This window comes from Trachurus japonicus, chromosome 22 (assembly GCF_045865225.1).
Source record: "Trachurus japonicus isolate A0001 chromosome 22, Traja_1.0".
NCBI lineage: Eukaryota > Metazoa > Chordata > Actinopteri > Carangiformes > Carangidae > Trachurus > Trachurus japonicus.
In genome coordinates this window covers 17,245,191-17,258,631 of record NC_140928.1, presented here as the reverse complement: position 1 = coordinate 17,258,631, position 13,441 = coordinate 17,245,191, and the positions used below count along the sequence as shown (strand labels likewise).

Genomic DNA, 13,441 nt, shown 5'->3' with positions numbered 1-13,441 from the left:
TGCATGCAGGCGAAGCATCTCAGTCTAAACAAACAACCGTTCCTAAAAGGGAAGTGGTTAAGGCAGGGAGTGAGGGTCCCAGAGGGCAGCGGGGGACCACACTGGTTGCAGACCACTGACGCACATGGATAATTTGAACAACACACAGGAAATCCTTTGAAAAAGAACAGATAGTGAGATATACTTCAGATGAACTTGTTACATATTGAGTGTGTGTGTTGGGGGTATATTGTGCATGAAGTTAAAGCTTCTCTTTTGTGTGTGTGTGCTCCTCTCTCTGCAGGACCCTGGATATGCAACGTTCCTCTTTGAGCAGCTCCAAACCCCTGGGAGCCACGAAGCGGGCGTCAGCTGTTGCCAAGTTTGCTCGACGCCTCTGCACCAGCTGAGGCAGGAGGCGCTGCAGACGCTCCATGCTCCCGTCCTCACCTTCGGCTCCGACATGCCGGCCCTGCCCACTACGTCCTTCTTACCGCAGCCTTCTTCCAGATTCACCCTGTCGTCCTCGAGTGTCCATGCGAAACAGCCGGGCAAAGGCCAAACCGTCACCCACAATGTCCTGCCCCTGGGGGAGCGACATCGGGTGCCGGGCTGGTCCCAGAGCCCCTCGCTCCCCGCAGGGCCGAAGACCAGCGTCCAGGTGACGGTGGCGGGAGGGCAGCTCACCGGATCCCTGAACTCTGTCACCATCCAGGCCCAGCAGTACCTCGAGGGCATGTGGAGTATCTCTAGAGTCAATAACTTCATCCCTCAGCCTCGACCGGTAAATCTTTAATGTGCTCATTTTCACTTTTGTTTTACATTTCATGCATTTAGGGACGATTTCCTTTTAAAATAGTGCATAATATAACGAGCTTAAATTCCTGCAGGAACAAAACTTTGCCTACATGACTTCTCTTTGAATCGAATCAACATATATTAATTCAAAACATTTGCATACCAGCCCCCCTTTTTTTTTCTTCTCATGCTGCACTGCTCGTCAGGTCAAGTCTTGTCACTACAACTGTTACATTTCAGACTTTAGAAAAAGATGAAGCTCTGCAGAGAATTTGTGAGTCAGAACTCTGCAGGAGCGCTGCTGACCTCTCATTCCTCAGTAGTCAAGGAGCCTGACTGATCTGAGGCCAGAGGTCATCGCAACACTAATCTGCTGACCTCCTCCTCAAGGGCATTTGAAATGACCACCCCACAGCGTCACCATAACTCCTCTCTCATGTTGGATAAGCATTAGCCTGCGCTTTGTTTGATGTCTCAGAGACTTAGAAAGGTCCTGGGTTTTTTTAACCCTCGGTGTCATGAGAGCTAATGATTAGTCATGCTGCATCATTAATCATTAGTCGTGCTGTACCCTGTTTATGATGTTTCATTATTCAGTTGCTCGTTTGTGCGGTTTTTCATTAGTAATGTAAAGCCCAGCAGTGAGCGCTCAACGTGTCTGACAGTCTGACAGTGATTGTACGTCTGGCTGCTGATGTTAAAGGTGTCATCGTTACTGATGTGTCTCCTCCTGCGCTGACGGGAACAGCTGGTCTCAGACCTGATTGACAAACATCTGTGACATTCTACACCAGGTAGACTGCGTGTACGGACCAAACAGCATGCGCTTACGTCGTCCAGTCTTTTTCGGTTTAATATTTCCCATCAGATTTATAAGATGTGAATTTTGCCATTTCTTTTCCAACTGTGTGGATAACTGCAGCCTGTCATGGGTCTTGGCAGTGCTGGTCCTTCCTTTCTGCTCTGAAAATTGAAGACAGATTTTCTCTCCTCCCTTTAATGTCAACAAGTGCCTGTAGAGATGGTTTATGGGAGGCCATCAAAAGCTTTTAACTGCATGTACGCAATCCAGGCCAAATCAAACGGCCTGGCACAGAAGGGAGCGGCTGACTTGTGTTCTCCATCTATGTGTCTAAAAGCAATTAGTGGCCCTTGGAGCTTGGATGAGTTGCTCAATGCCACATAGCTGAGGTTGGCGCCCTCCTCGGACAGAGAAAAATGTCCCCTCAGGACATGAAGTCACGAAACACAGCAGAAATGTGTGTTATTTTCTCGAGCTTGTTTCTTTCATTAAAGCCAGATCCTTCAGAATGACAAAAAACCCGCACCAGCTCTCGAGGGTTGGGAGTTAAACACTGCGCTGAAAGGCACCAGTTTTAATTCATGATTCCCTCTTGGTTTCTTTGTAGGGAAAAAACACGCAGAGTTGTTCAGACAAAGAAGCTCTGGACTCTGCTGCGTGTGTAAAATAGAAATCCTTCAGTGTGTCAACCCGGGAGCCTGGGGCGCTCCCACACACAGTCCATTATAGGGCACCTTGAATCTCCCACTTGGGAAAAGGCTGGTGAACATCTGGAATGATGTTTGTGGTCATTGGAATTGAAACTATCTAACTCCCTCTTTGTAATTAGCTGACACTGTTTCATATGAGTGAAGTTGCCTTGAATTGAGCAAAAGGCACATAAAGGCACTTTCCTAGACCGTCCGATGCACGTCTAGAATCTGATGCAAAAACCCAACTGTGATAAGTATTTCCTGGTGCTCTGATTGAATTTAATCCTTCAAGGACTTTAAGTAATCCAGAAAAATACTGTACCAGCAGTGTTGTGCAACTATTCAAAATGAGAAATTGATTGAACCAAATTTGCAATTCTCCCTTTGCGCCATAAAATCCAGAACCACATGTGCGCTAATCTACAAAGACCAAGTGCTCTTAACCTATGAGAGTTTCCGTTATTGGCCTGCTAGCTGCCTGCTACCAGGCCGCTGCTTCTGTGCCACCAGTGAGAAGCCCAGCAGGATGATCTTGGCCGCTGCCGCCGTGGTGCAGCTGGGCCCGCATGGCAATGAGCCACAGAAAGCTACGACGACAAGAGAAGAAAACAATACAGGAAGGAAAGGGAAGGACAATGTCCACACATGCCAAATTGGGAAACAATTAAATCTGTTGTGCAATTATGTCCTGGCATTTGCTTAAAAATAATGAATGTTTTCCGTTGAAAGAGCCGGACATAAAGGCATATTGTTGAGTTGCTGCGTATGTTCGTCCTTTTCTCTCATGGTAGGACTCCAGTGTGGTTAGAAGTCTGTCCTCACCTCAGTTGGTCTCTGTTAGTTACAGAGTCCAGCCAAGCCTGACAGGCAGATTAACACAGGGCCTATTTCACCTCGGCAGTAATCGTCTGTTGACCGCTGGGATCAAGGGTCACTGGGGGATCCTGGTGGCCCGTGGGGGGAAGATGGTCAGCTGATAGGATGCTGGCCTTCTCGGCTCACTTCAGACCTCACTGGAAGGACGATCTCTTTTCTCTCCACTCCTCCCTGCACTCTGTCCATTATGTTCAGATCTGTCTCGCGCTGTCTCCCTCCCTTTCTATTTTCTGTCTTTTCTTTCCAGTGGCGAACCAAGGCTAAGGGATCAGGGCGGGCTGGGGGTTAAAGGGTGGAAGGCCAGCTCATTACTGACTCTCAGTGCAAACGGCCTAGCACACATGGCTCCACTGACACTGTCTAATTACCTGACCGGGGGATAGATTGTACTGTTCAGCCAGAATCAGGGCCAGTCCAGGTCCAAGGCTGCAGGGAGCAGCTTGGCCGAGGGGCTTAAGTCCCCAGTCTTAATACCAAGGGGAATACTCTTTGATAGGCGCTGTGATGAGCTCAAGTGTGTGCGTTTGTGCACCTATATGTCTGTAGATTTTCCTTTAGGAGCCCACAGGCCACCCCAGCCGTGACCAGCTGTCCCGGCGCTGTGTGCTGCTGAAAATTCACTGCCACTTGATTTTAAAAACCGACACAGCATTAGCTCAATCAGTGACGGATTTGATGAGCTATACACATCAGCTTCCTGTACGGCTGCGTGTGAAGTGCTCTAGTCTTCCATGCCAGAGTGTAATGGGTCTACTTCCCTGGAATGTGCCAAGTTCCTAACCTGTCACCCACACCAGCATGGTGTGAGGCTTTCCGCTCCGGCTGCTGCATGAGGATCTGTCTTTGGCTCATTTCAGTTTGCAGCCAGTTTTTCCATGGTGTTCTTCTTGAATCATAACTTCACACACCGCAGCTTGATATCGAACTTAGCCTCCAAGATGAAGTCTCAAGAGAGCAAAACCAGACCTCCAAAGCAAGAATGTTGATGCTTAACGCTTCTAACAAGCTCAGAGGGAAGAAATGGGAATTCATGACCTGCACTTGCGCTGCAGGTCCACGGTTTGACAAATGGTCAGTGGAGCTTTTCTTGGAGAAGACAATGCACTGGTGCATTGATATAGCAGCCTGCTTGTACGGCTAACAACGGCGGCGCTCTGCAGAGCAATAGCTAAGCCTCTCATGTGAATGTCAGAATGTAAGTATGCCCTCACATCCTGATGTATAGCGTTCACATGTCAGGCCTGGCATATAAATAGTACAGCTGTCATCCAGTTCTGACAAATGGCAGATAGGGGAAGGCCAGACACTTTATAAAAAAAATTGTAAAGGATGTTATTTTAGTTGCCAAACATGAATCTAGGGCAAACACTGGGGTGGTAAATATGCAGAGGGCCTGAACTGTATTTATAATACATATATTACACAAGTCAAATGGCACTGAGGCTGCAGCACTGTGTGTGCTCAACTCAAGGTCGTTGCTGATTGCACAATGTTCATGTGTCAGCGTTATAAATGTTTTTAGGAAAACTCTGGCCTTTATTTATTTAATTTCCGATGTTGAGAACCCACAGAACCGGTTCTTGTCAGCTGCTATTGATCATTGTCCTGCAGGATAAACTAGCGGCTCCGGTGGGGATTAACCTTTTGTCAGTGTGGTGACTCCAGCTGAAGTTGGCTTTTGCCTTGTATAATTAGCTCTCTGCACCCTGTGTGTTGCCCAATAAGCAACAACTAACCCACTGCAGGCGTAACCTTGATTTCCCATGCCCAGCTATAGCTTCACCACTATTTATTTCAACTTTTAACATCAACAGAGGACGGGAAGGTTCAGTGTATGAACGCCGGCCTCCATTTGTTTGTAATATGCATCTCTAGCTTTCTATACATAGACTTGACTCACATGCTTTTCCCTCCTATATATACATAACTGATTAGGGATGCTGCAACACTGTGTGACATATCTCAGTGTAGATGTACAGCTTTAGTCATTAGTTAACAGAACTAATTAATTAGCAAAACCCAAACAAAGCACCACATTTTATTCCTGTTCAATAATCAAGCTTCCGGAGCAGAGTGTGCATATGCGAGCACAATTCAGGTACCTCATAAACATTTAAGCTGTGACAAATCTCTCCGTGCACACGATGCTGGATTGTTTATTCCCTTTGAAAGCCCCTTTTAGATAGTCTGACTCAAGCTGCAGGATGACACGTTCCTCACTCCTGCTGCATAAAGTGCCAAATTAGCCGTGGACTTACAGATATAATCGAGAGCAGAGTGAAGTAAATCGCTGGTGATTTAATTACTAATTAAATGTGGGTTATCACTTAATTACAGTAGGCTATAACTAGAGCAACCTCGAGAGTGTTGCCAGAATCAATGAATGGTGCAGCATCCTTTTGCCGTTCTGTGGGGAGCTCTCTGCTGTGGATACTGCTGACTCCCGCTAACCAGAGCTGGCTGCAGCAGCTGCCCGTCCATCTGTGGCAGAGGGGGAAGCAAATGGAGTGGAAGGAAGGTGGACAGGAGTGATAAAACCTGTAAGTGTTGGCTGTGGTCTTATCTCTGTATCTGTGTGTCAACAGACTCAGGGTTTGATGGGGGATGCAGACAGAGGTGTCACACCCTCAGAGGCCCCGATCACCACCATGACCACCACCACCACCACCACCAGCAGCAGCAGCGGCAGCACCCTGACGCCCTGCCGACTGAGGAGCTCCAGCCAACCAGGACTCCCCGTGCCCGTCACCAGTACCTCCACCTCCCCCTCTCCTTCCTCGTCCGCGGCGGCCTCCTTCTTCATTAGGTAAGCACCTCCCCCTCCTCCTCTCCTCCTGTCAAATCACACCACATTTGAGCCTGTCAGAGCGTAGAGAGATTACACCCAGTTGTTGTGGTGTTAAATGAAGTGTTTAGTGTTTTTTGCCGGTTGTGCATACACACCTGCATGAATCCAGGCTTCGGTGTGTGTAGGTGTACAGTACGTGAAGAGAGCTTGAGACAAGATGTGCACAGACTCGCCTTCAAATGTCTGCTGAAGGTCATGGTTCACGGTGTTAACATCCATGTGGGGCACCCATTCCATGGAGATGTTGTTCTTGCCATGCTTGAATTATAGCATGCCTAGGGATACGCACCATCATGGGACTAAATGAACCTTTAGTTACAGGCACCAGTGCCCATGAATGGATAATAGAATTACATAATTCGATATGAAGAGGGAGTGTCTCACGCAGGGGCTTGGGTTAAAGCTGAGTATTGTCCTGAGGTATTTCATGTTTAGTTATTTTTCCATCTTTGTTTTGCTTCTTCAAATTAAAACAGCTTCTCCGGCTGCATAGCTGTATCTGCAGCTGCAGTGCAGGGCTCTTATTTTGTAATTCAGTGAAACCATTTGGCCCCAGTGTATCTCAGGCTCAGGGAGGCTTTTTTCAGCACCGCTTGGCTCTGCTGTTGGTGTTGCCCCGGAGAATACTTCACCCTCTCCAGGCGGGTGGATGGCTGCTGCAGTGTGCTGTATTGTCATTGATAGATTCCCAGGCAGGCTGGTCAGTGCAATGCGCTCCCTGCCTCTGCTCTCCGAGGAGTGCTATGTCATAATGAATGTTGGCGAAAGGGAAGGTGGCTAAGAATGATGCATGGGGCTATTGAAGCTCTGCACCACGGGAGGTGAAGGGACTTGTGGAGTGTGACAGGAAGCCCGTGGGGGATTGGTGTGGAGCTTAGGTTTTCTCCAAGCACCCCCAAATGGAGTGTGTCTTGCCAGCTTTCATAGGGTCACAGTGTATAAGTGGGACCATGAGACCTCTCCTTTGGCAAAGGGGACATTCCACTAAATATGCAACTTCCTTTGTATCTCGCTTTCCTTTCCAAGAGCAGTGGGTTTGAATAACACCAAGGTGTGGCCCTTTGCTAGACAGGGTTAATTCCTGACACTGATTTATTGGTTCTTATGTTTTCTTTGGACCTGAACTCAAAAAGAGTCGCTTAAAGAGCCACGTCTAGCCGGCCAGGGTGGGCTAAAAGCAGGGAAAAAGAGGGAGGTGGTGGTCTTGTTTTTTCCCTTGCAGCAGGTCCTGGTGGGGCAGAGCGGGGCGGGGTATAGGTGGAAGTACAGCGAAGGGTTCCACCTTTCATTTCATCCTAAAGATAATTGGCTGCCAAGAATGTGGTGTTTTACTTGGCCCAGAGAAACACAATGATGATGACGGTCCGGCCTCACATGGCATCACATCTCACACTCGGAGAGAAAGGGTGTTGGAGATGCACTGTGCTTGATTTGAAGCACACCCACTTCCTGACCCTCTGCAGCTGCAACAGGAATATCATCATCATCAACATCATCATCATCCTCCACCTCATCATCATCATCATCATTTTTCTCACATTGATGTTTCATTTTGTTTTTTGTGGATCACTGCTGATTGAAATGTAACCCCCTCCCGCCCTCTCCCCAAATCAAACAGAACTGAATCAATCAACAGAGTTTTGTTTTCTCTCTGCTCTGGTACCGCTCTGCTTGGAAAAAAAAAAAAAAAAAGCAAGTGATGAAATTAGCGTCCTTCATGTTTTAGGCTTGATTGAAAACTCTTATCTGATTAGTATTCTGTTTTGTTCTCGAAAGATACAATTAGTGGGATGCATGTGGAAATCCTGAGAGCTCAGGATGTAGGAACGGAATAACCAAACAGCCGTTTCTACCCCAATGGAGTGGAGAAGGCTCCTTAGACACTTGTCTGACATTCACTAACACTGTTCCACTCAGAGATGAAATTTTAATTAGAACGCAATTAGCTTGAGCCTAGCCGCTGTAGCTAGTTCGCTGCTGAAAGGAAAAAGCGAGTGTGATGAACTAAAACCGTTCATTGTTTAATTTTTCATTGGAAAAATAAGTCAACCATTCAGCTGTGATTTTTGTTTTAAAAAAAGCATTTAATTTGTTTCATTTAAGATGGGTACTGAGTTGAAAAATCATTTTAGCAGAAATGTCGAAATGTCCTGTGTTGCTTAACCAAGGACCCCAGAAGGTAGAACTCACATTTTTGCCGTGCAAGACGGTAATGTGTCCCCTCAGATTAATTATTTGTGACCCTGAACCACTTAATTGTGCATTTAAATCACTTAATTATTTTCAAAGGCTAATGATGTCATGCGAAAACACCTGAACATACAGATTGTTTTAGTTACTTAGTGGTAAAAGCAACAAATTACTCCAAATTCGCAATATTAAGTAAATGTATTCAACACTTTGGTGCCTCATCCGACAGAGTGTTGTTTAAACACATATTAACAGGGAGTGAATTATTGATTTAAAAGCGGCGGCCATTAATTCATCCAAACAAATTCTGTTTTTAGAGAATCTGTGATTACACAATGAGTGTATCATTTAAAGCATTTTTCTCTCATCCTGCTTCCTGTCTTGTGCAAACTAGCCTGAAACACAGATGACCCCGAGGTCCATGGTGACCCGACGGTAATTAGAGTGACTATACAGTCGCAAGGAGACAGGAAGAGTCAAAGGTCAAACTTTGACCGGAGGGTGCGTGTGTGGGTGTGCATGCGTGCATATCATTATGTGTATGTGTACATCGGTATATGACTTGGGGGTGGGGGGGTAATGAATTTAGAGCCATGTGTTCAGCTGACTCCCACGTTAAGCACTGATTGCCTTGTGACAGAGCATATGATTAGTGTATTGACACAGCATTGTGTAATGAAGCCAGGCAGAGCTCACAGCGGGGGCTCGGCGGTGTGGCTAACTGCCGCCTCTCAGATCCCTCTACCCATCTCTCCGTTCCATTAACACCTGCTGATTGTGACGGTGTGTTTATTACCCACCGGGGCCCGTGGGATTTTTCAGCGCACGCTGCTGAGCCGAGCCGACTGCTCAGTTTGCGGTCTACTTTGCTCTGTGTGCTTATTTCAGCACAGCAGCGTGAGACATTATCCATGGCCTATTGTTGGTGTATTTTTGTTTGGAGGGGGGGCTGGTCTATTTTTCACTCTGCAGCCACATACTAATCATACTCAGGAGAAGGGATGGTTGACTCGCTGAAAAGATACAGGGAGGTAACAAATAGAAGAGTCCAGAAGACCTTGGAGGAGGAGGAGGAGGAGGAGGAGATTCAGGGACGTTCAGACTTCAGAGGTGGCACCCAGACAAGGCGGACAGGCTGCTGCAGGGGCAGGGCGGACAGCTGTTTGCTGGAATGTGGCCCTGAAGGAGTTTTAGGAGGAAGCGGTTTTATGGTCGCCCGTCGTCCGCCCCGCAGCTGCTGCCCAGGTGAGTGTTTGTGCACTAATGACTGTGATTGTGCACAAGGAATCCTCCTGTAATTGCGGCAGCGTGGCCATTCAGCTCAGGTTCTCCTGCAGAGACCCTGCCTTTGTATGAGCAACACTCACTCTGCACTGCATCCCACCCCCCAGGGCTGCTCTGACTAACCACAGAGAGACGTCATTAGGCAATGGAAATAAAATGTGACAGATTTTTCTTTCCAAATTGGAAATTGGAAAAATCAAGAAGTTGAAAATATGCACTCCACACCATTGGACTAGAATTTAGACAGAGGGAGGGAGAAGAGACATCTCAGTGGCAGTGCTGCAGGATCACAAGTGCTTGTTCATGTTCTGAATTAAATAACATGTTTGATGATTTTCCATACAGTAGTCCAGCGTCAAATCAGTGTATGTTAGCGGTGGGAGAAAAAATCGATTCACATAAATATCGCATATTTTTTTGGGAAAAAAGTTTGAAAAAAAGTTTTTTTTTTAATATTGTGCAATGTGCATTTGTTAGCCTTTTTAACATACAGAGAGTACAGGTTTTGAAAAGGGTCTAAGTTCACTTTATAATGGAGTATGTTCATTTATAGGCTCCTACAGTATTTGTGTGCAGATAAATGTTAAAAATGCTAAAGACTAAAAATCGAGAGAGTCGGCAATATCGTAGAATCGCAATTTAAATCGAATCGCCATCCAAAAAATCGTAGAAGAATCGAATCGGAAGAAAAGCATATCATCCCAGCCCTAGTGTATGTATGATTGTTTCTGAAGTTTCCCTGAGAACCTCTGCCTCTCAGTACACCCTGTTTGTTTCCAGCAGAAGTGTTGGTGTTGCTGGGGTAAATACAGCAGTTCTGACTTTTTTTTTCATGTCAGCAGTGATCCACACAGAGAGGCTTCAAGCTGACAAAGCCCAGGACACTGGTGTGTTTGGTTGGCTGTGTTGTGATTGACAGCAGGGATCTCTGTCACTGGCAAATAGGCAGGGCAGATTATGTGGAGCAGAGGGGACGAGTGAGCACACTGGATGTGGCCCACATGGCAGGGGGATAAAGATACAGAGCGGGACTGCAGCTGCCCGGGACGAGCGTGCTTGTAAATGTTGTCATTCAGACGGCGTCCTCGGGCTGATGCTCCGTTCTGACAGCATCAGGAGCAGGAGGTCTGCGCCTGTGGAGAAGAAAATCGGATTCACTACCATGGGAGTCAAGTAAGTTCTGCTGTACGCTGGCAGCACTGCGCTAACTTGGATATGTGACACTCTCCTTGTGTGTGTTTGTCTAGCAAGGTGTAGTTAACGCACATCCGGGTGTCGTTTTTTTTTGTTTGTTTCTGCCCGGTGAGCTGTGGTGTAGACTTTGCTTTTTCCTTCTTTCCTCTTTCTCGCTCTCTCACTTTCACTTTCTGTGCCGCTCTGTCTCTCTTTTTTCCGCTCTGTGGATCGTGAGGTTTTGTGCAGTGGTTGGAGTTGGACTGCCTACTCCCCGGAGGTGAAAGGGTTATGGTTTTGTGAAACCCTCCTGCAAAAAGTAAGAAATTGAGGAGAATATATAGCATGGCAGGAAGCATATTCCTGAAATCCTGGCTCCATTTTCAGGAAACAACCACAATGGAGCTGAAATGTTAATTCTACTGCTACCTCCAGAGCCTGACAAATGACAACTGATTCATATTAATCTGTTGAATCTGAGCAACACATGCCCAGGGCAGCGAATGGCTCATCAGAAGTATTGAGTGGGAGGATGGTTGAGCTGCTCTGTGGTATTTGTCTTTGTTTACTGTCGGATAAAACACCAGCTGGTATTTTGCTGCCATAATCAGGCTGATGGGACTAATGGCTGCTTCTGTGCAGCGGCAGACTCAGTGGCAGCACCAGCTGAGGCCGTGAAGGCAGTGCAGCATCTAGATAAGCCCAGGTGCGAATCCATCCAAGGCCTGTCAGGCGCCGTCAAGGCTGAGGTGTTGATGGAGATCCAGCCCGGCCTTGCAGCCTCAGGGATCTCCAGCAGGTAGATGCATCCCACTACCCTCATGTTACCCTCTGACTCTCAGACAGCGATAGGTTGCCTGCCTCTCTCTCTGACTCATAATCCTCCATGATTCTCAGGTAACAGATCTCATTGTTTTCTGGCAGATTTAATCTTTACTGTATCGAATGTTAGCATGGAGGTGATGTTGGTGCAGCCTGAGTGACTCGTATATAATGCATGCTTCACGGGGGTATATGCTGAATATTACATGACAAACCCTGATTTCGATTCTCTGCGTTGCTGTGATTTCACTGTGGCTGATGTCCTTGCCTCTTCCTTGGGTGTCTGCATGTTCGCCTGTTCCCTGGGATATGATAACACTGTGTGATAGTGTTTGGCCCCCTGCAGCATGAGGGTTATTGGCACTGTTGTGACGGGCGACCCAGAATCACTTGTGCCTGTCATCATGAATGGTGAACAGCTCCAGCGATGGGGGAGAAAGAAAAAAAAAAAGCCAAGGGTTCGGTGCAGTCTGCGTGAGGGATAACCCGGTGCCCTTTCCCCTGTTCCCCCCAATTGAATCCCTGAGTCAGGAAGTCTGTCTGGCCCACTCACATAGCCTGCAGGGGGGCGACGGGGGCGAGTTGGTGGGGGGGGGCTGACAAACAAAGAGCCGAAGCGCTGACTCAAGCCTGTGCACTCACCCTGGGTCCACGTGTACTAAGCCCTGAGGGAAGAGGGGAAAGCACGGCTGTCCACTCCTGACAGATTCCTTTCACACATGGTGAAATGAGAGGATGTGGAGCGCAGACCTCTGTCCTGTAGGCTCGTTCGGTAACAGTGCTGCCTTTTTCTGTCAGCATGCTGTTAAGGGTCGAGCAAAAAAAAAAAGAACAGCCAGTTAGTGTGAGAATAGTTGAGTGTGGGCAGAAGAGGTGACGCCCTCAGCATCAATCCATTTCCAGTTCTGTTAGCCTGCCCACTTTGAGCATTCCCCATTCAGATGTATAACGACTACAGTTGCCCACAGGGCTTCATGATCAGTACATTAGTGTTATGTTATCACGCACAACGCTGCAAATTCTTTAACCCCTAGCCTGTTGAATGGATATTATGTGCTATACGCCTGTGGGAGCCGAGAGATGCCATCTAAACCTCCTTAGTGCCCCTCAGTGAAAGACATGCAAATGGACTCTATTATCTTTGTCATTATAACCGCAGTGACTTTTGCATTATGGCTGAGGCACAGTGTGAGAGTGTGGTGGAATAAAAGAAGAGCGAAATTGCAATAGCTGATGGCGGGGAATATGTGTTGAGGAGTTTCATGACCTATTGTGTGTGTAGACGCAGAGGAGAGAGACGGTGGCCTCCTGCTCCACCGAGCTGCCGTTATGTCGCTACAACCCAGAGAAACAAAGATGGCTCCTGGTGGGGCCGAAGCATCGCTGCTCCTCGGGCGCTCAGCTACACGCCATGGCCTTCTATTCAGCATGAATAACTAATAGCTGCCCAATCAGTGCTTGTAGGTTGATTTCCCCAAACGATAGTGCTTTATTTTTTATTTTCAGTAACACACACAAGCAGCAGCAGCAGCAGCTCTGTGCTGGATGGGGACCGGCCCGGGTTTTTTTTTTACGGGTGGAGATCAGATTACCAGTGAGGATAAGGCCATTGTCAGGGCAGGTGCTTTAGTGTTTACCTCATCACCCACAGCTTCAATAGATGAACCATTTCACCACGCTCGCACACTGTAGATTGTTGACACTTTATTATTTGCAAACGCACACATTTTGCTTCACTGTAAATTGGCACACTATATACACAATCAGCTACATTATGACTCGGGGGAAACATAATAGTGCTTCGAGTACATATTCCACATGTTTGCACCACAATGTGCGCCTTAGTGGAGAGTTAGAAGAGATTAAGAGTTTTTGTGCAGCATATTACGCCCCTCGACCCGCTCTCGTCCATGAACAAATGACACAAGGCAGAAGCTTGTATAGTACACGTGAAAAAAGAAAAAAATCACACACACA

At 47.2% G+C, this 13,441-nt stretch overlaps 1 protein-coding gene across 1 annotated transcript in view; it reads left to right on the top strand.

Annotated features, from left to right (window-relative positions):
• The window catches only part of kif26ab (kinesin family member 26Ab), a 67,162-nt gene that overhangs the window by 26,727 nt on the left and 26,994 nt on the right, over positions 1–13,441 (top strand). The window contains exons 3-4 of the mRNA XM_085768096.1: positions 284–763; positions 5,733–5,953. Coding sequence (XP_085624222.1) covers positions 284–763; positions 5,733–5,953 — 701 coding nt within the window. The remainder of the gene's footprint in view (positions 1–283; positions 764–5,732; positions 5,954–13,441) is intronic.